The sequence below is a fragment of the Neodiprion fabricii genome, chromosome 1 (genome assembly GCF_021155785.1).
Source record: "Neodiprion fabricii isolate iyNeoFabr1 chromosome 1, iyNeoFabr1.1, whole genome shotgun sequence".
Lineage (NCBI taxonomy): Eukaryota > Metazoa > Arthropoda > Insecta > Hymenoptera > Diprionidae > Neodiprion > Neodiprion fabricii.
This window is the reverse complement of record NC_060239.1, coordinates 14,394,346-14,416,916: the sequence shown is the minus strand read 5'-3', so window position 1 is coordinate 14,416,916 and position 22,571 is coordinate 14,394,346. Positions and strand designations below refer to the sequence as shown.

The 22,571-nt window shown below is 37.7% G+C and overlaps 1 protein-coding gene across 2 annotated transcripts in view; it reads left to right on the top strand.

Moving 5' to 3' along the window:
* Nucleotides 1-22,571, top strand: part of LOC124178615 (annulin) — a 423,181-nt gene that overhangs the window by 259,730 nt on the left and 140,880 nt on the right. For both annotated transcript variants that reach the window (XM_046562524.1, XM_046563406.1), the window contains exons 5-6: nt 13,142-13,455; nt 13,534-13,803. In XM_046562524.1, coding sequence (XP_046418480.1) covers nt 13,142-13,455; nt 13,534-13,803 — 584 coding nt within the window. The remainder of the gene's footprint in view (nt 1-13,141; nt 13,456-13,533; nt 13,804-22,571) is intronic.

The following is a 22,571-nucleotide window of genomic DNA, read 5'->3' as shown; positions in this document are numbered from 1 at the left end:
CGCACGTCATTTACCGTCCGATCACCGTCAAGACCATAGATCACGTACAGCTTCGGTTAGTGGATCAAGACGGAGATCTGGTTAATTTTTGCGGAGGAGTTATAACTGTGAGACTGCACATCAAATTGCAATGAAAGATGGGTATTGAATATAACAGATTTGTCAAAAAGAGTTATATTAGTCAATCAGCTTGTCCCGATCAAGTCAGTAATCGATCGATTCCCGAACCGCTAACACGTCGAAACGTGGAGTTCCTGATAGCTTTGGGTCTAAAGCTGACACCTTTTGGAAAAGGAATTTTCGACCAATAAAACTGCGATTCTGCTGTTTCGTTGTATGCTACGTACCATGGAGGCGGTAATCTTAAGTATTCAAACACCTGTCGTCTTTGACGAATCAATCGCCCACCAAGAAATACACGCACACAAATTGTACGCATCGTCAACTCTCAATAACAGCGATGAGATTCGTATCACCGTTCAGCATTATTGTTCAGTGCCTGACCGTCGTTTTGTGCCCGTGTCATTGCGATCTCCGCGCGAGCCGCGCTCGAACGATTCGTCTCCGTAGGGATGCCAAATCTCGCGTAGATGAGGAGGCGAGCGCGCATCACGCATTTTTTAAAACAGTCGAGTTAATTCGTCCGTCTAATGACGATCGTGAGTGACGCCGTGCGTTCTCTCGTACCACGACCAAAAAACGAGAGGCCCAAATATACTCTCGTATACGTTCGCTCTACGGAGTAAGGTAGATGAGTACGGCCCGAGTGTCTCTCATTCTACACGGGACCGAGTGCCCATACACGCATACCCAGGGTCTTGCACCCTTTCATCATACAACGAGCCCGAGCGCTCTTGGTGTACTACCAACACCAATCATACTCTCCTACACGTTCGCTCCTCGGAGTAAGGCAAACGCAAATCATACGAAACTCGATCGAATCGAATAAAACGAAAATCGCAATACGAAACGCACTCGAGATCGCGGTGGCATGAGCCAAACGGGCTGTAACCGGCATATACCCATTCATATACACAATCGACACATGCTTTTATACGTTTACAAATACACGTTCATACTTCGTGGGTTTTTATGCCGCAAGGCTTTTCCCACAAGAGCCAATAAACATTCATAATTCGATGGCTCAAACGCGAGAGTTTTTTTATTCAAGAAACCTCAACCTCTATCCTTCTTACTAATAAAAAAGGTTCAATTCAAAACTACGAGGCAACTTCGCCTATGAAGAAGCTTCGACTATACAATTATGATTTATGCGTATTACTGAGCAAGAGTTCGCTGCATATCTCTGGAAAATTGCTCAAATCGGACGGCACTGCAGCAGCGCTCACAACTTCAGTCAATAACGCCATCTGTCATTTGTTTGAAGATGTACGGTACGAACTAAACACTGTAGAGATTGATAAATGTAAAAACGTTGGTCTGACCAGCTTGCTGAAAGGTTTCGCTTCGCTCAACCCTGGTCAAAGTTGGCTTATGGAAAATGCTGGATGGCTCGATGTTCACGAAACGAAAAAATTAACTGATGTCGATGGCAACTTTGACGTATTTATTCCCTTGAGCATGATATTAGGCTTCGCTGAAGACTATCGCAAGATCATCGTTAACGCGAAGCACGAGCTGATTCTTACAAGATCAAAAAGTGATTTAAATGCCATCGTTCGAAATTAAGACGAAGACTTTAGAATCGTGATCGATCAGGTGGAATGGTTAGTACCCTATGTAAAGCTCTCGGATCAACGAAAAATCGCACTGTAGAATTTCATTGAAAAAGATACACCAGTCTCCATGAGCTTCCGCAGTTGGGAGTTGTAAGAATATCCTTTGCTACCGGTAACCACGAAACACGTTTGGACTGTGAAAATGTCCACTCATTTGGAAAAACCGCGATTTGTCATGCTCGGTTTTCAAACGAATCGAAAAAACAAACCCGGCAAAAATGCCAGTCATCTTGATCACTGTAACATTACTGACGTCAAGCTCTTCTTGAAATTCGAGTATTATCCGTACGGTAACCTGAACTTGGACATGAGTCACAATCGCTTTGCATTACTGTACGACATGTACGCAAACTTTCAAGCCACCTATTACGGCAAAGAACCTGAGCCTCTGTTGACGAAGAGCGAATTTCTACAGTACGAACCTTTGATTTTCATCGACTACTCGAAATAAAACGAGGCTCTGAAATCTGTACCGGTAGATATTCGTATTGAATTTGAGGCTAAAAATAACTTTCCTACTGGTACATCTGCCTACTGCTTGATTTCACATGATCGAATAATTGAATATAACCCGCTGAGTGGTGGGGTGAGGAAATTGGTATAAAAACCTTGAACGTTGTGACAATCGATTCAGTATTTGTCACGATGGAGTTCATAGTCGACGTACAAGGATTCAGAAGACCGGGTCCTGGTTTTACACAAAAAGAGTTGGCAGTTGTGTCACTCGACGAAGACACCAACCCGTCAATTTTGACGGTTTGATTTTACAATTTATTTTAAATATTTATTATTTAGATTTAGATTTTTAATTTAGATTAGTTACAATTTGTACGATTGGAATTATTTATTCGCTCCATTCAAAAGCGAAAATTTGTGGCTGTCACGGAATTATCATAGACTATCCTGGGAAGGTGGTGATTTACCTTTCGAGAAGCTTGACTTCACCATCGAATGTATGTCGCTGCGTAATGCTTCAACAGTTCAATTCTGGGTAAAAAAGTTGAAGTCGTTGATTTGATGGATTTGGGTTGTCCGTCGTTGCAGAAATTGATTAAATATCAGACACGAATTCAAACTGTACGCATCATGCTATATTGCGTCCAAACTGTGCAGCTCAAAACGTATTGTTACTGTGAAATTTTTTACTCTCACACACAAGACAATCGGTATCTACTCAAACAGTTATTCATTCTCATTGCGTAAAGCATGGGTACGATACCGTTGAGTGAAAAACATGTAATTACACTCATATATCAACATTATTAAATTCATGTAAACTTGTAATCTTACGTTGTTTTTTTCAATAAAATATTTTGCATCGTCAATGTCAACCGTTAATTCAGAACCTCTGTCCTGCTAGTTAAGAGTTTATTTCAGAACCTTCCAGAATTCAAGGTCCACCGCAATCCGTTGTCCGCAGGCCGCTCACCGTCAAGTCGAAACTCGTCGGACGATTCCGAGAATCTGTCAGGGTCAAAGAAGCTCTTTCTCACGGTCCCGGACCGCTCGCCGTTAAGTCGAAACTTGTCGAACGCATTGTTTGTCAGCCTACATTCGTTCAGAGTCGAAGCAGCCGCATACAAATTTCAGAACCTTCCAGAATTCGACGTCGCACCGCAATCCGTCGTCGGCAGGCCGCTCGCCGTCAGGTCGAAACTCGTTGGACGATTCCAAGTATTGTTTTCGTCGGACGATTCCGAGAATTGTTTGTCTAAGATTCGTTCAAGGCCAGAGCGGGTCTTTCAGAATTCAACGTCGCACCGAAATCCTGTGACCGCATGCCGCTCACCATCGAGTCGAAACACGTCGGACGATTCCGAGTATTGTTTTCGTCGGACGATTCCGAGTATTGTTTTCGTCGGACGATTCCGAGAATTGTTTGTCTCAAATTCGTTCAAGATTAGAGTGGATCTTTCAGAATTCAACGTCGCACCGAAATCCTTGGACCGCATGCCGCTCACCGTCGAGTCGAAACACGTCGGACAAATTGTTTGTCAGTCTAGATTCGTTCAAGGCCTTGAGAATCTTCTTAAACCTTCTGGAAGCCCTCAAAACCTGACACATGCCAGGATTCTCGGTCGAACGTTCGAAGATCCACGGAGTCCGCTCAAACGCCTGAGGATTCATGGAGTGCACTCGGTAATCCAGTTATCGATCCCGCTCGATGAGCATGATTTTCTTTACCGACAAAGAGCACAATTTATCCCACAAGGGGTAACACCACGGCAATTTCAGGCATTTCTTACCGACGATCATGGTCATTTGGAGGATTTTTTACCGACAATTATGGTCATTTGGAAAATTTTCTACCGACGATCATGGTCATTTGGGAGATTTTCTTACCGACGAATGGTCGGCAGAGCACGTTTCATCTTACGAGAGTGGGGGTAACTTTCAAGGGTTTGCATCTGGGATGCACGTATAGGTGGATTGGTCGGCTTGGTCGGTGAAGAAGTTGTTTCTATCCAGAACTCTCCTTGTTATACTACTAATCTCAAATAAGCTAAGCATCTTTCCAAGATGTATTGGGACAAGAATGTGACTACATACACAATTTTGAAACAGGTAAAAAATTCTCTCTACTGAATGAAACCCTAACTCAATTTGACGATCACCATAAAGGAGTGTACACAATTAAACGTATAATTGATGATGTCAATGTTGAAATTTTCATCACCCCCCATAAAGCTAAAATCGTTTATTTGAATAAACTAAAATGGGCACTTGAAGACAGTGACCGAAATTAAATATACTAAACAACCGTATATTATCACTTCACCCGCGAACGCGTCGTATTACTTCTCGTATCCTTGCATATCGCTGCTCTGGACGACGTATCGAAATGCTCAGCTAAAGAAACCAAACTATCGCACTCGATGTAACGTGCACCACCTGGCTTCACTGTGATGGAATCGTCATTGCGTCACTGCGTTTCCGTCTAGTACAAGTTATCGTTATTGAGCACAGTCTCAGAGCTGTACTCTTGCTGCAAATTCAGAACACACGATATAATCTTTACTTGCGTCGCGTGGAACTCCAAATCCCTACTACTCGCCATGACATTTTCTACCCCAACTTACAAATTGGACCATTCCCTAACGATCCGTCTACTCGCTCTTCATCCTCGCTTCGAGCTCAATCGGAAATTATAATGACGAAACTAGGAAAGTGTAAGCCACGACAGCTCCCACGTAAGCTGCCCTCCGACCAAAGCATTGACGCCAGTTTCGACTCCCTCAAAATCTGGCGCTAAGCCCCTACTATATCAACAATCTTAATTCCTTTCAATGCCTTATTTTGCCGTAATAATCTGCAGGCATAATATGAATATTTGCTTGTTAAACCGTTACTCCTTAAGGTGCTTTTGAAGAAGCGCTGTACATCTCGAAAACGCAGAGAGTCAAAACTCCTACATAGCTGAAGTGATCGCAACAACATTTGAGCAACTGATGCCTTATTTTGGCAAAAAGTGGAGCGACTTTTGATTTCTTCAAAATTTTGACAAAAAGTTACAGATCGGTTACCACTCACACAGTTTGAGAAAATTTCCACACTTGCACTGAATGGATCGAACTATTTGCTATGATGCCACTCGACGCCGATGAAACACGCACTTTGAGCCCAGTCCCGTAAGATTTGATTGTAAAATAACGAAATGGTAGCTGATTTGGTTTTCGATCACAAAGAACACCGACATCTCATTTTTGGCGACATTTATTATCGACCTTACACGCATGTCGGTAATTTTTTACCGACATTACATACATGCATTACCGGCATGCATGTAATATCGGTAAGAAATGTCACCAAATTAAAATTTCGGTGTTCTTCGTAATCAAAAACCAGATCAGCTGCAATTTCGTCATTTTACAATCAAATCTTATGGGACTGGGCTTGAAGTGCGTGTTTCATTAGCGTCGAGTGGCATTATATCGGATGGTATGATCCAAAAATGGTGTGACTGAGAAAATTTTCCCAATTCCGGTGAGTGATAACCGATCTGTAATTTTTTGGTTCAAAGTTTTGAAAAAACAAAAAGTAGCTCCACTTTTTGCCAAAATAAGGCATTATTTGCCCAAGTTTCGTTGCGCTCGCTTCAGCGATATACGAGTTTTGGCTCTCCGCGTTATCGCGATGCACAGCGCTTCTTTAAAAGCCCCGTGAAGATGTTATTCTTTGCCTCCTCCACGATTTCTTTTTATATCTATCAACCCTATATTATAACACATTTCTTACTCGTGTCAATTATGGAATACTTATTCAATTATATTTACTTCAGTTCCATTACATATGCATTAAAAAAATGATATATATATATATGTCAGAGAAAGACCAGATAAAACTCTCGAATTACGTGCTTGGCGTGTTGAACTTATTTTGAATCACCGTTTATTAACAAGGCAAAACTTAAAACTTCATTTAAGAAAACTTTGAAAGAGAATTGAATATTAAAATATTTGATCGACAAGTCAATTCAATTCCGGGCTTGCTTGTTTACTAAATCTTCGTTCCTCCTTTTGAAAACAGCCGCTCTTCGGAGCAATATTAGATAACGACGAACGGCAACTTCATTATTTCGTCATCCTCGACATATACCGGGACAATCTCTTAAAACTATGTATACAATGCGCATGCGCGAGTTTTATCGACTGCTCGGACAGACTGGCCACTCCAAGTTTCAGCTGTCAAACTCTGCTTCTGGCGGCGATGTAGTTCATACGAAATCTTGAGGTTAGAATCTCAAACAGTCGAGATAGTCACCCGGAAAGTTGATGCTAATGCTCTGTGAAAATTGGCTTTATTCGACTGAAATGAGAAATCTTTTTAAATGTTGGGTGCTTGGAAGAAACGCAGCAGGTAGGTGGGAACATTTTATTCGATCATTTTTATTATTTCGTACATCAGAAATAACAATGAAATTTTTTTTTATCAACAGGTGATACGGCCAAAATAATTACATCTCTAATATTTACTGTTATCTGCCTATTCAATTTATCACACTTACAAAGATCATCGCCACTTTCAAGCAACTAAGCAACTTTCTCACTCTCTTGTAAGTTCAGGTGGTAATATTGAATTTTATCACTTTTGAAAATGAGACATTAAACCGAGCGTTTAAGAAATTTAAATATCTCACTATCTGTAACAGAATGGTGAATCTTTTTTTTACTCGAAAATAGTTCAACAAAATTTACAAATAGTCGATAGTCAATGTATTTTTTCAGATCAATAAATTATTGCTACTACTATTAAAAATTTTCCAATGATTATTAGAGTTCAATTCGCAAATTTTCAAAGATGTTCGATTGAATGAATGAAGGTAACCTAATACTCAAATTGAAAATTCAAGTGATATTAGACGCATTGAAATGATTTCTTTATTTCATGTTAGTGTGGTTCGAAACAAAAAAAATTTAATCAGAAGCGTAGCACGCAGGAACGTAGATCACATCCTGTGACACAAGTTGAAAATCAACTTTCTCAAAATGCGCCTTAAGGTCACAATTAGCTTCAAGGACAATCATGTTTTAGAGTAATGTCAGAACATTATCACTAGGAGATTGACTTATCGGATTCAAGATTGCGTCACTTGTTCCATCAAAATAAATGAATATCTAATTTTTAACGAAGTTCACGAAGATTTTTTTCCAAATAATGTAATCCGATGCAATATCTTGTTCATAGTTCTCCGAACATCACCTTGTAACAAGAATATTTGGAAAGAGTCCCTTTGTTCCAGGAACCATTATAAAATTCTAGGTTTTCAATTTGTGCTACTGAATAACTTCTGCGTTTCAGGTTCCATTTCCAATCTCAAAATGAAAATTTTTTTGCTCCAGACAATGCTAACATGGAACGAAGAAATAATTGCGGTAAATGGAGATTCACAAGCTCTCAGTCTTAGCGTAGGACCCGACCCTACAAAGAGTGTAAAATTGAATTTGGTTTTAAGTTATCGTGCAACTAGCTAGCCAGATGACACCGTCAACCAAGATTAAATTTGAAGACATTTTTAACTCAAATTATTTAACAATTCTAGATTCAGATTGATTCAGTTTGCCTCGCAAAATTCAACCCTACAATCTAATTGAGGACTTGAAAAACTATTTATCTGAATTTCATGCCAAAGGGAGTAAAAGTAAGCTTCAAAATGAGATACCAAATCAAATGGTATAAAGTTTGAAAAACAATGCTGGTCAATAACAATGCTTGAATTACAATGGTGCACAGAATGATTCCTCGGTAGAATAAATTAGCAGCAACGGTTAAGTAACAAACTTATCGCTATTGGCTCGATAAAAGTAAAATGATGGGATATTAAGCCATTGTGATCTGTAGTATATCCCGCTCTTCAATTTTGCCTCAACTGATGTTAAGAAGGTGGCGATGGCCTGATGAAATTCACTCTGGCACCTGATGTCTGACGGAACAACCAGGTTCGATGGTTATAATGATTGCTCCGCTCGAGAAACCAGGGTCCTTGTCCCCTTAATGTTTTGACTATCAGGTAAAACTCACATTATATTTCAGATATTTTCTTTTAATAAATAACATCTAATTTCTGTATCATTTGATATTTGCTCTTCCGTTAAATTCTTTGTTGCGTCGGTTACATATTTTCCGATATCGACCACGGTATTGCTGACGATACTATTCTTCTTAGACAATTTACGCTACGTAAAAATAAACAGCAACATAACCACAATCCGCGGTTTTATGCGCGAGAGATTTACAGCTCTTGAGTCTTGTCTCATTTTGTGTACGTTCGTCCCCTGCTCAGCAAACGAAAAGATCGCCGCGGAGCGATTTCACCGACCAATGAGATTGAATTATTTGGCACATGCGCATTGACTGTATAGTTTCTAGAGATCGTCCCGGTATATAATACATGTATACGTATAAAATAATTGTAAGCTAATTGTAAGACGCAACATTGTAATTTTCTTTGCGTTCTTTCTTAATAATATTCACGGAATTGCATAAAATTATTATATCTCATTAGGGGCCATTCCTTGATTATCTACGGACGATTTCAGCAATTTTTGACCCCCCCTTCTCCAATGTAAGAGCACAAAAGATTTCTCGAAATCTCCCTCCCTGTCTTACGTATGATTCTATCTAGTTTTTCTGAATAATTAAAATAATATCAATAAGCGGGAAGAATGTCCTATAATTTTTATTTACAAAATTGAAAATGGATTAACATGAACATTTCAAAATTTTAAATTTCAATAAGCAATAAAAAATTTTAAAATAAGTTGTAAATCCAATTGTATATTATAGAATGAAAAAAGGCCATTCAGCATTGAAATGGAAGTAGATTTCTAATGATAAATTTCGACATGTAAGAATGAGTTTTTACCCCCCTCCCCCCCCCCCCCCCCAAGATAAGGGCATTTAGAGATTTTTTGAACCCCCCTCCCCCTTGTGACCATTGCGTAATTAACGAATGGCCTCTTACCAATATTGTAGAGATTTCACTCCTTATGTAATGCGTGCACAGATATTATCAAAGTATTCGCATCATATGTAAGTGAAAAATGGAGCCAACAATTTTATACATTCAAAAATCATACGTATAACATGTCACTCCAAAATAAGTTGCATACGTACAATATTATAACATATACAATGTCAACAAATTTATAAAATTTTCTTATGAATTCTTTATATTATGTATTGAAAATGTATACTCATTCGCTCAAACGCCCATTAACATCTAGGCAATACACAAACAAAAATATCATTGTAAAATTCGATGTATACGACTGTATACCCTCTTCCTGATATGTTTCCATCATTTCTTAAAAATTCAATTCGCTACTCTCATTGAATGTTTTCCCAAAGGAAGACATGTTATATCTTCCAGACTTTGTCTTTGCTCGTTCGGAAACATCTGGAAGAACTCTCTCCCTTATTCCTCCGTCACGTCTTTTTATTGCACTCGGCATGTCTTTGACAAAAAATCAAGTTTACTCGCAAACATTTAACTACTTGATGTAACTTTCTCTCATTTTCTCGGATTCTTCGTACGTGCATGTAGTCGACGGGTTACGAAACCAAAATAGGCCGTAATAACATCACGGCTGGGCGTGGATGCATTCATCGACAGCCGCTCATTGTGATAAGTATGCTATTATTCACCCCGTAACAAGTCAATTAGTCCATTTCTCGTCTTCTAGACCCGAAATTGAAAACAGTATGGATTTAGCCATGGACACTAGTATTTTCATGAGTCATGACTTTCCTGTCGAGATTTCGTAAAAACTATTTCCTATACGTAAAAACTGTAAGTAACTTTTTGCGTAGACGATTTTGTCATTTTTCGATAGTAAAATGGTATCATCAAATCATCAGTAACATTGTATTCATCATATCGATAGGGACAGAGATATGGTCAAAAAACCGAAAAATGGACCCTTTTCAGTATTATAAAAAGGTTAGCCTACAACTGATTACAAGGGATGTTTGAACTCTTATTTCAAACCACGAAAGGTAAATCAACACCAATTTTCCCTTCGGAGGGATTTTTTCCTAGATCAAAATTCTAAATACACTGGACTGTTTGTTTTTTTGATTTCAGATTAGCAGATCAGCCGGATTCATGTCTGTATTCAAGTACATTTTGTTTTACATACGTCTCTATCAGGCAGTATACATTAGGTTAAAATCAATATTTCATGTTCAAAAAATGTACAAAATTTGTTCAAATGTCAATAAATATAATTTAAAAATTATGAAAAATTTGATTTAAATTCTCTGTCTGAAAGAATACCTAGAAGACCTTTAAAAAACAGCATTTGCACTAGACAACCCCCTTAAGCTACCGAATTTTGTGAATTATTAATTAACGTTAATCTGTCTTGCCAATCACTATCTACCACAAGTTCTGTCTTATTCTGTCGTCACTACTGTTCCAAGCTATCGTCAATTTCAACGTCAATTTCAACAACTACCGATTTCCAATAAAGTTCATACACTCTCGCTTTAAATTAACGAACTAATAATTATCGTAGCATGGTTCTTAGAAAATTGGGTAAAATCACGTCGCGCAGTAACGTCTAGTGTTATATAGATTTTTGTATTATGTCGATTGTACCGATCTACGTCTCATATTCTCTGATAACTGTCATCTTTTGTTGAAAGCTATTGTTTGACTTTATTCTACCTAAAATCCCGTGACCTACCATTGTTCGACTTATTAATTGTTGTCTATTAGTAAAATAATCTTAGTGAATTATTATCAACTTTTGTAAGCTAACCTGACTGACTTGAAACTCAATCTACAATATACGACTCATTGACCGGTCGAATTCTTTGACCTAAGTTTATGTATTTATTTTTTTAACTATCGGTGGCTACCTTTGAATACCGTCACTTTACCAGTTCGTGCGAGTACCTGAGCCTAGCTAGTCATTACACGGATTCTCTAATTATTCTTAAATTGCTGAAGCATCTGACGCCTGACGAGTATCTTTTTGCTATTATTTATGTAAATTCAGGGTATTTATTAAATTAGGGATTTGCGCCATAGTGTCAACCGGATGTCCTCAACTAAGAATAACAGCAGTTTAACGTTGCAATACAAAGATGACCTATTGTAGCCTTGAGACATTATTGCCCAAGCAGACCCTAATTAAAAAATAAAAGGTTTTACTACGCGGCACGTGCATGAGGTTTTGATTCACTGTATCACTGGCACCTCTACGCTGGCTCCAGTCAGCGTAGTCGAAGGAACATGCTCCCGCAATCCACCAGCTCCCTGGATTCTGCATCCGATCGAGTTCTCGCTAAGGCCTCTCACAAGGCCACTCAGCGTATTACAGTCACTCTGGGACATCAGACGAGCACGGTTCACCTAGCCACGGTACAGCCGCAGCATACAATCATTGCTGTCACCGCTGAAGGCGTCACCAACTGCGCTCATCACCGTCGCGACACAGACCACGCCCCCACGAGCAACTAGTGGCATGCCATCCGCACCATCAGACAGCGAATGGGAATCATCGCAACCCACGATCAACTGAGAGGATCGTCATCCGCCAACCGATCGCCACGCCGCATCGCAACTGCACTTCTCAGTGGGTGCCTCCACCACAATTAAAGTGGATCACCACAAAACCTTCCATTGCATGGCAACCAAATCATCAATAAGATGTTGTATTTATATATATATATATAAATAAATGATAAGGCATACAGTAAACATAAAATACTACAAGTCTCATCTTTGATTCAGTAGCGATGACTCGCTACGACTCGCTAAGACTCCCCTCCATGCGGCTCAGTCGAAACGCTAGCGACATCTAGCAAACAATCTCCGTCTAACTTTAGATCTAACTGTCAGTTATACGTTGGCTTTATCTCGAGCCTGTTTGTTTGCAAACTAGTTATTTTTGTTTTATGATGACGAAAATTAAAATTCAGGAACAAGCGTGGATTTAATAAACGTTTTTAGTTTTTGAAGAGTGCACTCCATATGGTCTAGTCAGGTTCGTCTCTATCGTTCAGTCGGCATGAAGGAATGTGGGTGAGAAATTGTCAAGTCAAAAATCGTCAAAGTAACCGCCAAGGTGAAGGCTTCACCTGTGGGCTTACCTACTAACTTTGTCAAGTTGTACTTGGAGTTAGGCAGGCGCGTATTTAAACTGTTACACGTTGACTTGCAACATTGAAAAGATACCACTGGTTCCCTGGTGTGGTCCTTCTGGTACGTACGTGCACGTAACCCTGTTTGGGTTCGGACTGCCGTTGATAATGTTTAGTTGTAGGGTTAACATAAACAAAAATCAGTGTTTTCCAAATCGTTCAAGAGATGATGAAGGCCGTAAGCATACAATTCATACTGACAATAAGATTTAGAGTGAAATATAAGAACGACTTGAAATGACATGATAAAGGTCGTAAATATATAAAAAGAGTATATCAATACATGAAATGAAGTAGGTGATGCTAAATGAGTATAATATTCAGGAGCGTTAGGAATGTAGGATGTGACACGTGCGCCCAGATTACCTTGGTCGTAATTACCGCACTTATAAAAAAAACATACCATTTGGCAACAAATACGTGACAGTTTCATTTAAGGATCACTGAAAGTGCCACTGAAAGGGTGTAAAATTAGGATTAGTTTACTCGCAGTTTAGTGTCCATTTACGTCTAATGACATAGTGCGTGAAATTGAATGATTCGAAAGTGCACATAGGTCAAAAAAGTCATATAGTGTAAAAAATAGAGCATTCCAATTTTGTAAGTCCACCAACATTGTTTTTCCGCACTGTACGGAAATGGAGAATCTTACACACTCTTCATAGACTTCAAAAATCGAACTTTCTGAGCAGGTGTTATAAAAAATTGAATTACGCTTCCGAATGATATAAATGTTTTTTTTAAATTATCAGATTAACTCACCAGATGATAATGGAGCAGTGATGGGTAACTGGTCAAACGATTTTGGTGGAGGAACAGCCCCAACAAAATGGATGGGATCGCAAAAGATTCTTCAGGAATATTATACGACAAAAAGTCCTGTCAAGTATGGTCAGTGTTGGGTATTTTCCGGAGTACTAACAACGGTGTGTCGTGCCTTAGGGATCCCTTGTCGTCCAGTGACCAATTACTCGAGTGCTCACGACACTCAAGGCAGTCTCACTGTTGATTGTTTTATTGACGCTGAGGGTAAAGTAATGGAAGAAATGAACAATGACTCCATATGGTGAGCTGAAAGCGTGTACAGTCACTGCAAAGGTGATAGAGATAAAGAATAATCACAAAAAATTTTCCCTCGATATAGGAACTACCATGTATGGAACGAAGTATGGATGTCTAGGCCCGACTTGACACCAGAGTGTGGAGGCTGGCAAGCTATCGACGCAACACCACAAGAACTCAGTGAGGATGCTTATCGATGCGGACCGGCATCTGTTGCAGCCGTCAAAAAAGGCGAAGTGATGCGTCCTTACGACAGCAGATTTGTTTTTGCCGAGGTAAATGCTGACAAAGTCTTTTGGCGCTACAATGGACCCGTGCAGCCTTTGAAGCTCATAAGAACAGATATGTATGGGTAAGTTACATTGTTGAACGAAATGTCTAACGGCTTCAAGAGCTTGAATGTGGATTAAGTTAGGCAAAGAGATCTAGCGCAAAGGCTGCAGATGTGAGGTTGTGCTTCGTAAAGAGTACACATTCTTCTAGGAAACAATATTGAAATCAACCGATGTCACCAAGTCCAGGATGACGTGTTATTTTTGTACCAGAACAGGCATGAAAGGGTCACTTTGTGATGTCTATTTTTGATGAGTTAAAAAGTGACACTTTATTGAGGCAATATCTGTTCAAAGATCACAATCCGAGGCACGCAGTGTGCATGCCCCCCACATACGCACAACGTTAGTGGAGCGAGGCCAAAAATGACAGCTTACTCTGGAATCTCGAGGCTCACGAGCGTCATGGTGAATGATGGCGTCAGTGACGATTGATTACTAAGCTTAATTACCGATTCGATTGGAAACGCGGTCAAGATAACTGAACTTGGAACAATTATCCTAATAATTAAGAATTGTTATTCAGAAGTAATCTGTTACGACAAGAGTTATGCAAAGGGGGTGAGAAGGAAAAGAAAAAAACAAACGTTGTTCTTTTCGTGAATATAGCAATGGTATTTATTCTCTTAATAATGTTATCACGATGCAAGACAGTACGCAAAGAGAGACTCGCTAGACTGCCTGTTGCCAAGCGCAACGCTTAACGCGAGAGACTACCCGAGCACGAATATTCACGAGAATACCCGAAGTCTTTGCTTCGTAAACGCCGCGCGCGCACAGCGCTTCTCGATGTTTATCCGTACAGTCAACTCGAGAAGTACGACGGTACAGTCAATACTTAAATGCGAAAATCATTCTCAACATCATCAAATTCAGATGATAGTGTTACGACGTAGAAAACAAAGCAAATCAGAACAGCATGCGCGAGAAACCAAGTTTAATGGCATGAATTTTGTTACAAATAACATATCAATAGCACTTCGAAGAAACCGTTTCATGATAATATACTCAACATTTTGACGTTTTACTTTTGATTCAATATTAAATCTTCTAAATTTGTAATCGGGAGTTACTAATGTTCATTAATTTTTGAACCAATTACTCCACGAAATTTTAACACTCTGATTGTGAGTGTGATTAGCACAATGAAGTTATTGCAGTTGAATCGGTTAGTATTGCAAATCAAACAGGAAGATAGGATTTATCGTTTAAATAAAAAATTGAAAACGCTTTTTAATTCATTCGCGAAAACAACCAAGAAATAATGAGTAGCTGTACACAGTATAGTGTTCGTCGTTCAATCATTTCAATAGTTCCGGCTCAGCTTGGTAGCACATGAAGAAACCTGGTTCCACTCGACAGAACTTCCAAAATTGGATGTTGTCGAATAACTAAGAGACCTGCAATTAAATAAGTAGTAAACAGCGTTGCGAAAAGTATTCGAAAAGACATTGAACACTGTCCGAGAGGTAACAGCGATAGCATATTAATTCAGAAACACAATCTTCAAGAAACATTGCCATGAAGATTTACATCAGGTCGAAGTAGTTGGGAGCAACCACATAGAACTTGATGATTAAGCTTAATCTATTCTGCCCAAACTGCTTGTAAAAAAGTAGAGGTTTTCTCAAAGGCTGAAAAGTGAACGAACATAATCATCAGGCCTATGAAGAATTGAAAAAAGGCTCCTGAAACCGCACATTACAGAGAGATAAATCAATATTGATCGACACGCACGTTTTCCAGTTGAAACTGATGTAAGAGTTCCTACCGTTTTCACGACGATAGGCTATTAAGTCATATAAAAGAATTTTGTCTTAAGTTTCCGAAACGATTGATTGACTACGTGTGAAAAATTGAGTCATGCCATTACTCTTGCTTTTGAAAATTCTAATGTGAGTAACTGTTAATATGTATTTACAACGTTACTGATCGATTCATTTTTAACTCCTTTAAGTTTTTATTTCACATTTTTTCAGAGAATGGATCTGAGATCATCTACAAATTGCCATGTAAAGATGCCTTCTTTGTTTTCGAGTTTCTGAAAAGACCTGAATATTTTTAAACACAGCTTAAGTAGAAAAGGCCAACCTCAATTCTAAAGTGCTGCGAGAGTAATCCAAACTACAGTGCTCCCCCCCTAAGATATCCCTCTGTAAGATATTACTTCCCCTTATTTTACTATCATTTCCCCGCAATTCGGCTTCCCCACTATACTCAGTGTTGTTTACTTGCGCATGCGCTTAAGCCGCTACTATAAGTCAGCTGTCTACATATACATAGATATACTTATAGATATGTAGTCAAGTGATATTCGTAGTATTAAGTATAATTAATAATTAGATCGATAGTAAATAAAAAACTATCTTATGTCAAGCGATAAAAATAATAACTCAGTAAAGCGTAAACAACCGACAGCGGTACCCATTTCGGTAAAAGTAAATGCTTTAAAAGAATTGAGTAATGGAACCCCAAAAAATGTTATTGCTCATAACCTCAATGTTACTGAGCAAACAGTAAAACAGTGGGAAAAAAATAAAAAAAAGTTTGATAATTTAGTGAAGGAATATGGTGATGAATTGCCTGAAGTTAAAAGAATGAGAAAAATTGATAATGATTATGTTGACATGGCTACATGGTTTTGGTTCAAAGAAAAACGAGCTGCTGGCGTTCCAGTCCATGGTACTCATGTCCAACTTCAAGCCAAAATTTTCCATCAAAAAATGGGTGCTAAAAATAATTTTTTAGCAAGTAACGGCTGCCTTTATAAATGGCAACAGAGGCACAAGATTCGTAATAAAAAAATCTGCGAAGAAAAATTGTCTGCTGATACTGCTGCTGCTGATGAATACAAATCTCAGTTTAAAGGTTTTGTTATTGAAGAGGGCTTATCTTTAGATGAAGTATTCAATTGTGACGAAAGTCCATTAAATTATAAAATGTTATCGTCATCAACATTGACAGCAGCAAGTGAAGCTGGAGCTTTTGGTATTAAAGGAAAGAAAGAAAGAGTAACAATCATGGCTTGTAGTAATGCATCAGGAACTTTGACATTACCTCTTGTGTTGATTGGTAAGTCTGCCAGACCTAGAGCAATTAAAAATTTAAAGACGTTGCCTGTTTATTATAAAAGCCAAAAATTTGCGTGGATGACATCCGGTCTATTCAAAGAGTGGTTTGAAGATGCCTTTGTACCGGCTGTATCTAAATTCCTAGCCGAAAAAGGACTTAAAAAAGCTGTTTTGTTCGTTGACAACTGCGCTGCTCATCCCCGTCTATCAAAAGGTGACATATCAGTTCGTTTTTTCCCACCAAACACAACTTCTTTGTTACAACCAATGGATCAAGGTTGTCTGCAGAATATAAAATTGTTTTATCGCAGTAATTTAATGGCACACATCATTGATTCTGTCAATAAAGGCAGTTCTTTATTGGACAGTTTAAAATCTGTCAGTATAAAGGAGGTAATTTTTTGCTGACTCATGGAATAAAGTGTTGCCAGATACACTCAGAAAATTATGGAGCACGGTATGTTGAATGATAAAAATGTTTATATATATATATATAATTGATACTTGTTGACTACAATTTCTATTTCATTTTTAGTTGTGGCCGTTAGATTCTACTTCTCAATCTGAGGGAACTCCATCATCTGATGAATCGAGTGATACTGCAGGTGGTACTGAGATATTAGATGAATTTTGTGAGGTGATGAAAAATCATGGAGGTTTATCGAATGTAAACGGAGATGATATAAGAAGCTGGTTTCACTCTGATAACACACTTAATCCGACTGATATTCTCAGTGAGGAAGAGATCATTGATATTATTAATGAAAATATTGATCCACTAAGTATTGAAAATATTACAACTCAAGAAAGCTGCGATATTCTTCATGAAAGTATTAATTCTAATTCACCAAAAGTTTCAACTACAGAAGTCATACAGGCGGTTGAAACCTTGACAAAATATTGTGATGATTGCAATTTGTCTAGTCAAAATACAACGTTATTTGAATTAAGAGAGTTAGTAAAATCTGAAGTTGAAAACTTGAACTCTGAAAATTTTCCTCCTAATTAGTTATTAATACATATATGTGATATTACTATACCTAATGGATAAGTAATGTATAGTGTGTTGATAATTTGATTAATAATTATTTTAAATATTGCTAATGTACGAATTTATATTTGAAAGTTTAACTTTACGTGGTATTCAATACCATAATTTATAAAATATCCTTGAAATAACTTAAGTTGTGAATTTTATGTTGATTTTAATTTTCTTATTTGAAGATAACACTCAAATTTGATATTTTTGTACTGTAAAATAAGTGCAATATGTATTATTATAAACGATAGCTATGTCGACAGATGTCAAAGAAATAAATAATTCATTTCAAATATTACGCGCTTCTTTTAAGTATTCCGTGTGTCACTGCGCATGCTTCTATTCTTAACAGCCCCACCTTTTAAGAGTAGAGGGGATACCTCTCTAAGATATTTTTCCTGGAACCAGAGCCCCGAGTCTGAAATCTTAGGGGGGGAGCACTGTACTTCGGACTGCGGTGAATGTGTGGGTTATTCAATTGATAGGCGATTGCTGTCACGTCTCAAATTGCGTTTCATGTTTCAATTACTCATTCAATTTCAGTTCTTCAAGTTATTCGATATCTAATTTTGCCAATTCTATCAATGGGACCCAGGTTTCTTTGCATGCTATCAAGCTGAGCCAGGAGTATCGAATTGATTGAACGACAAACTCCATTTTGTATAGTACAAAATCACTCATTATTTCTTGACTGTTACCAGCGCTGGACCTGAGGGGGGGGGGGGGGGGAGCCAGAGCACTTACCCCAGGTGGCAAATTGATGGAGCGGCAAAAAGGAAGAAGCGAGCTGGCGAATCGCGAACAAATTTACCCAAGATATTTTACCTGATAATAGAATATTAAAAAAAATTAAACATACAGACTTCACATGTTCCTAGGAATTCTTTCGTAAAATTGTTCATCTTCCATCATTCATGAACGAATGGAGTTGAAAAAACGGTTTCTCTTGGGATGAATCTTTTGTTTATCATATCAACCCATAATATATGTCTCCAGAATTTTTGTGTGGGTTAGCTTTTGTCTTCAAACAAATCACATTGAAGAAAGGATTTTTTCTTATTGTTAGGATCCATGCTGCTTTTCCTAACACATTTGAAATAAGCTGGAATTCTATTACTAATCATCGGTCTTTTTGTTTTCCAGAATATATTATCATGTGACTTACTAGTGCAATAAACAATTTTCTTCTTTAACTTCACACTGTCATTGCTTTTCTGAAATACCAGAATCAATTTCCAGTTCTTAAAGATGAAAATTAAGTTGAATATTAGGTTAAGTTAGTATAATATATTTTGCCTGGGAAGAGGAAGAGGATAAATCAGTGGGCAGCACGTATCCTTAAATTAAGGGTTTATTAATCAAAATCAAGGTACAGAAAATTGTGGCTAAACAGCTGGCTCTCTGGCTACGTACGTAGTGCCCTGCTCCCTCTTGCGCATCCGCGTCTCACGCATTTTACACACATATACACGCATGCGCGGTCCACATACATACACTCCCTTCTCCTTAGTTAGAGGTTAGACGGCTCGATTAACCGATCTCGGTGAACGTCGCGCAGGTATACAATTATGCTCTTTTGATTTGCGCCTCAATTTTTCACTATTGATTTGCACTCTAGCACTTGGTTTTTAGTTTAATTAAGCATATTGTGACAGTTGACGGTGCAGGATAAATCAAAGGATAAGATTAACGTTTGATGAATGTCTTTATTTTTACAGGCTCTTGACAATTATTTTTGTATACGCTCGCGTGTATGTTCGCTCTTATGCGTATCAGCAGACTGATTCACGCTTAGCAACCGTTTCTCGTCGCCCTCTCTCTCATGCAACACACACGGAACAATCCTCAACAAAGCACTGTTCACTGTTACAATTTTCTCTCAAGTCATAGGTCGCTAGTTTTACAATCATCATTGATGTTAATTTCGCTTCTACCAGAATCGCTATCTTCCGACCCCCTCGCCTTGGATTTGACACCAATTGAGTTCTAATTATTTGATTTACATGTCTCTTTGTATTGCAACCATCTGTAAATTTAATGATGTACGTAACCGATGAGGTTTTCTCAATAACTAAGGCTTCAGTTTTATTGGTTATATTTCGACGAAAGTCTATCGCATAAACGACTTTTCCTTCGGAAAATGCTACTCTCCTGCTTTCGTTTTTGAATAGTTTTGATTATATTGTTGAATTTCGACTGTGCTTTGAGTATTCGGTTTCAGTAACAATAAGTCGAATTGTGAACTATATTTCAATAATTTGTTAAGAATCTGTCAATCGAAAAGTCTAAGCAATGATTTTCTTCTATAATTTGTCTATTCTACTCTTAGCGGTACGAACACAATTTTCTGCTACTCCGTTTGTCACAGGGTAATAAGATGCTGAGAATGTATGTTTTATTCTATACCTTGTTAAAAATTCTCTGAATTCTGCGCTTGTAAGTTGCTGACCGTTATCGCTTACAACGTGATCTGGCAATCATAATCTATTGAACAAACTGTCAAGAGCTTTTATCAGATTCATTGAAGTCGTGTCGTGTTTCATGTTTATAATTTCCGGCAATTTGGAGTGTGCGTCTACGACTACTAATAATATACAATTATGAAGCGGACCCATGAAATCTATATGTACTTGTGACCAGGGTTTGCTCGGCCATAGCCATAGTGTTAGCGCTAATTTTGGAGGATTTATCTTAGATTCTAAGCAAATTTTACAAGTGTTTGCTATTGATTCTATGTCTCTGTCGATGTATGTCCACCAGAAATAATTTCTCGCTATTTGCTTAATTTTAACTACTCCTAAAAATGTGAGGAATGTAATTCATTAATACATTTTGCTTCAAAGACCGCACATTAAACAGTTATTTTCTATGTCTGGTTCATGTCTTTTTATGTGGAAAATTCATTCAATATCTGCCTAGTGATTCTGTTTTCGGCCAGTCATTTTGAATATACTCGGTTATTCGTTTTAATAAATATCGTGTTTAGTTACAAAAACTACTTTTTTGAAATCTATTATTGAGTATTCATTACTTTGTAATTAATACTAGTGTATTCATCTTCGAAAATTGTCATTTCATCTGTAATCGGTAGTCTAGAAAGAGCATCACAATCACCCTTGGCTTTAAATTTTACAACTTCAATTTTATAAGTGTAGCCCGGTAAAAAGTACGCCCATCTCTGTAGTCTACTGTGCAACATTTTTGATAAGATTTTACTTCCAAAAACGAATTTAAGAGGTTCATGATCTGTTTTTAATATTACTTCATCACCGTAAAAATATAGGTGAAATTTTTTGAATCCGAAAATTACAGCACCAGCTTCTTTGTTAATTATTGCTCGATGTCGTTCACTTTTCGGGATTATTTTTGAAGCGAAAGCTATTGGTCGTTGAGTACCGGCACTGAAACTATGTGAAAGTATTGCTGATAAATCGTAATCGCTTGCGTTGCATGCTAATACCAGTGGTATGTTGGAATGTGATTAGTTAGAATTTTATCTGAAGTTATTTGATTTTTTATCCATTCGAAACCTTTTTGACATTTTTCATTCCAATTTCACTTTTTCGATTTTACTAATTCATATAAAGGCCAAATATAATTTGCTCTATCTTCTAGAAATCTTTCACAGAAATTTACCAATCCAAGAAAAGCTTCTCACTCCTCCACGTACTAGGTAGTGGAGCTTCATATATTGCTTTAATTTTACCATCTCCAGGTTTCACTCCTTGTTCATCAATTACGTAAGCTAAGATTTCTATTTGTGATTTGGGAAAATCGCATTTATCTATTTACTCTCAGCCCTGTATTTTGTAAACGCGTGAAGATTTCCATTAATATACTTAAATATTCCTCGTCTGTACGTCTTGTACAGTAAACATTGTCAATATAGAAGTAAATATTTTTCTTAGAAATGAAGGTCAGTAACAACATCAAAAAATTGTTTACGTTTTGGCCCGGGTGGGGGCCCCCCTCAGAACGATTATATTTACAGAAACATCTGTCACGAAAAAGAATAATAGGTAACACAGGTGAATTACTTAAAATTAATATGTAACGAGGCGTATGAGATTAACAAGGTAACATGCCTATACAATTAAAATGTTATTAACCTTATCGGTGGGGATGCTGTGAAAATATCAAAACATTTCCACTACATATCACCAAAGATTACAATTCACAGTAGAAGTTGAATTTGAACATAAGATTAGCTTCCTAGATGTCTTAGTTATTAATGATAACTCAAAGTTAAAAACGGACTGGTACCATAAAAAAACTTGGTCGTAATGTTACTTAAACTATAATTCACATTAACCAAAGTCCTACAAAATAAGTACAATCAACTACCTAGTCGAACGTGCGATCAGGCTGTCTAACACTGAATTTCATGACAAAAATTTGAATCTTATATTTCGAGTGTCAAGATTGAATAATTATCCTTCTCATGTACTAACAAAATATATAAAATTAAAACGCGAATCACTTTTAACAAATGATTCCAACACTAGCCAATCTGTATCAAATATTGCTAACACAAATAAAAATGTAGCTTTACCTTATATTGCTGGTCTTTTTAAACCTCTCAACCACATTTTTAACAAATATGAAATTTCTTTTGTTGGTACTAACAATAATAATCGCAGCCATCTATTTGATACTGGCAAAGATGTACTCCAGAAGG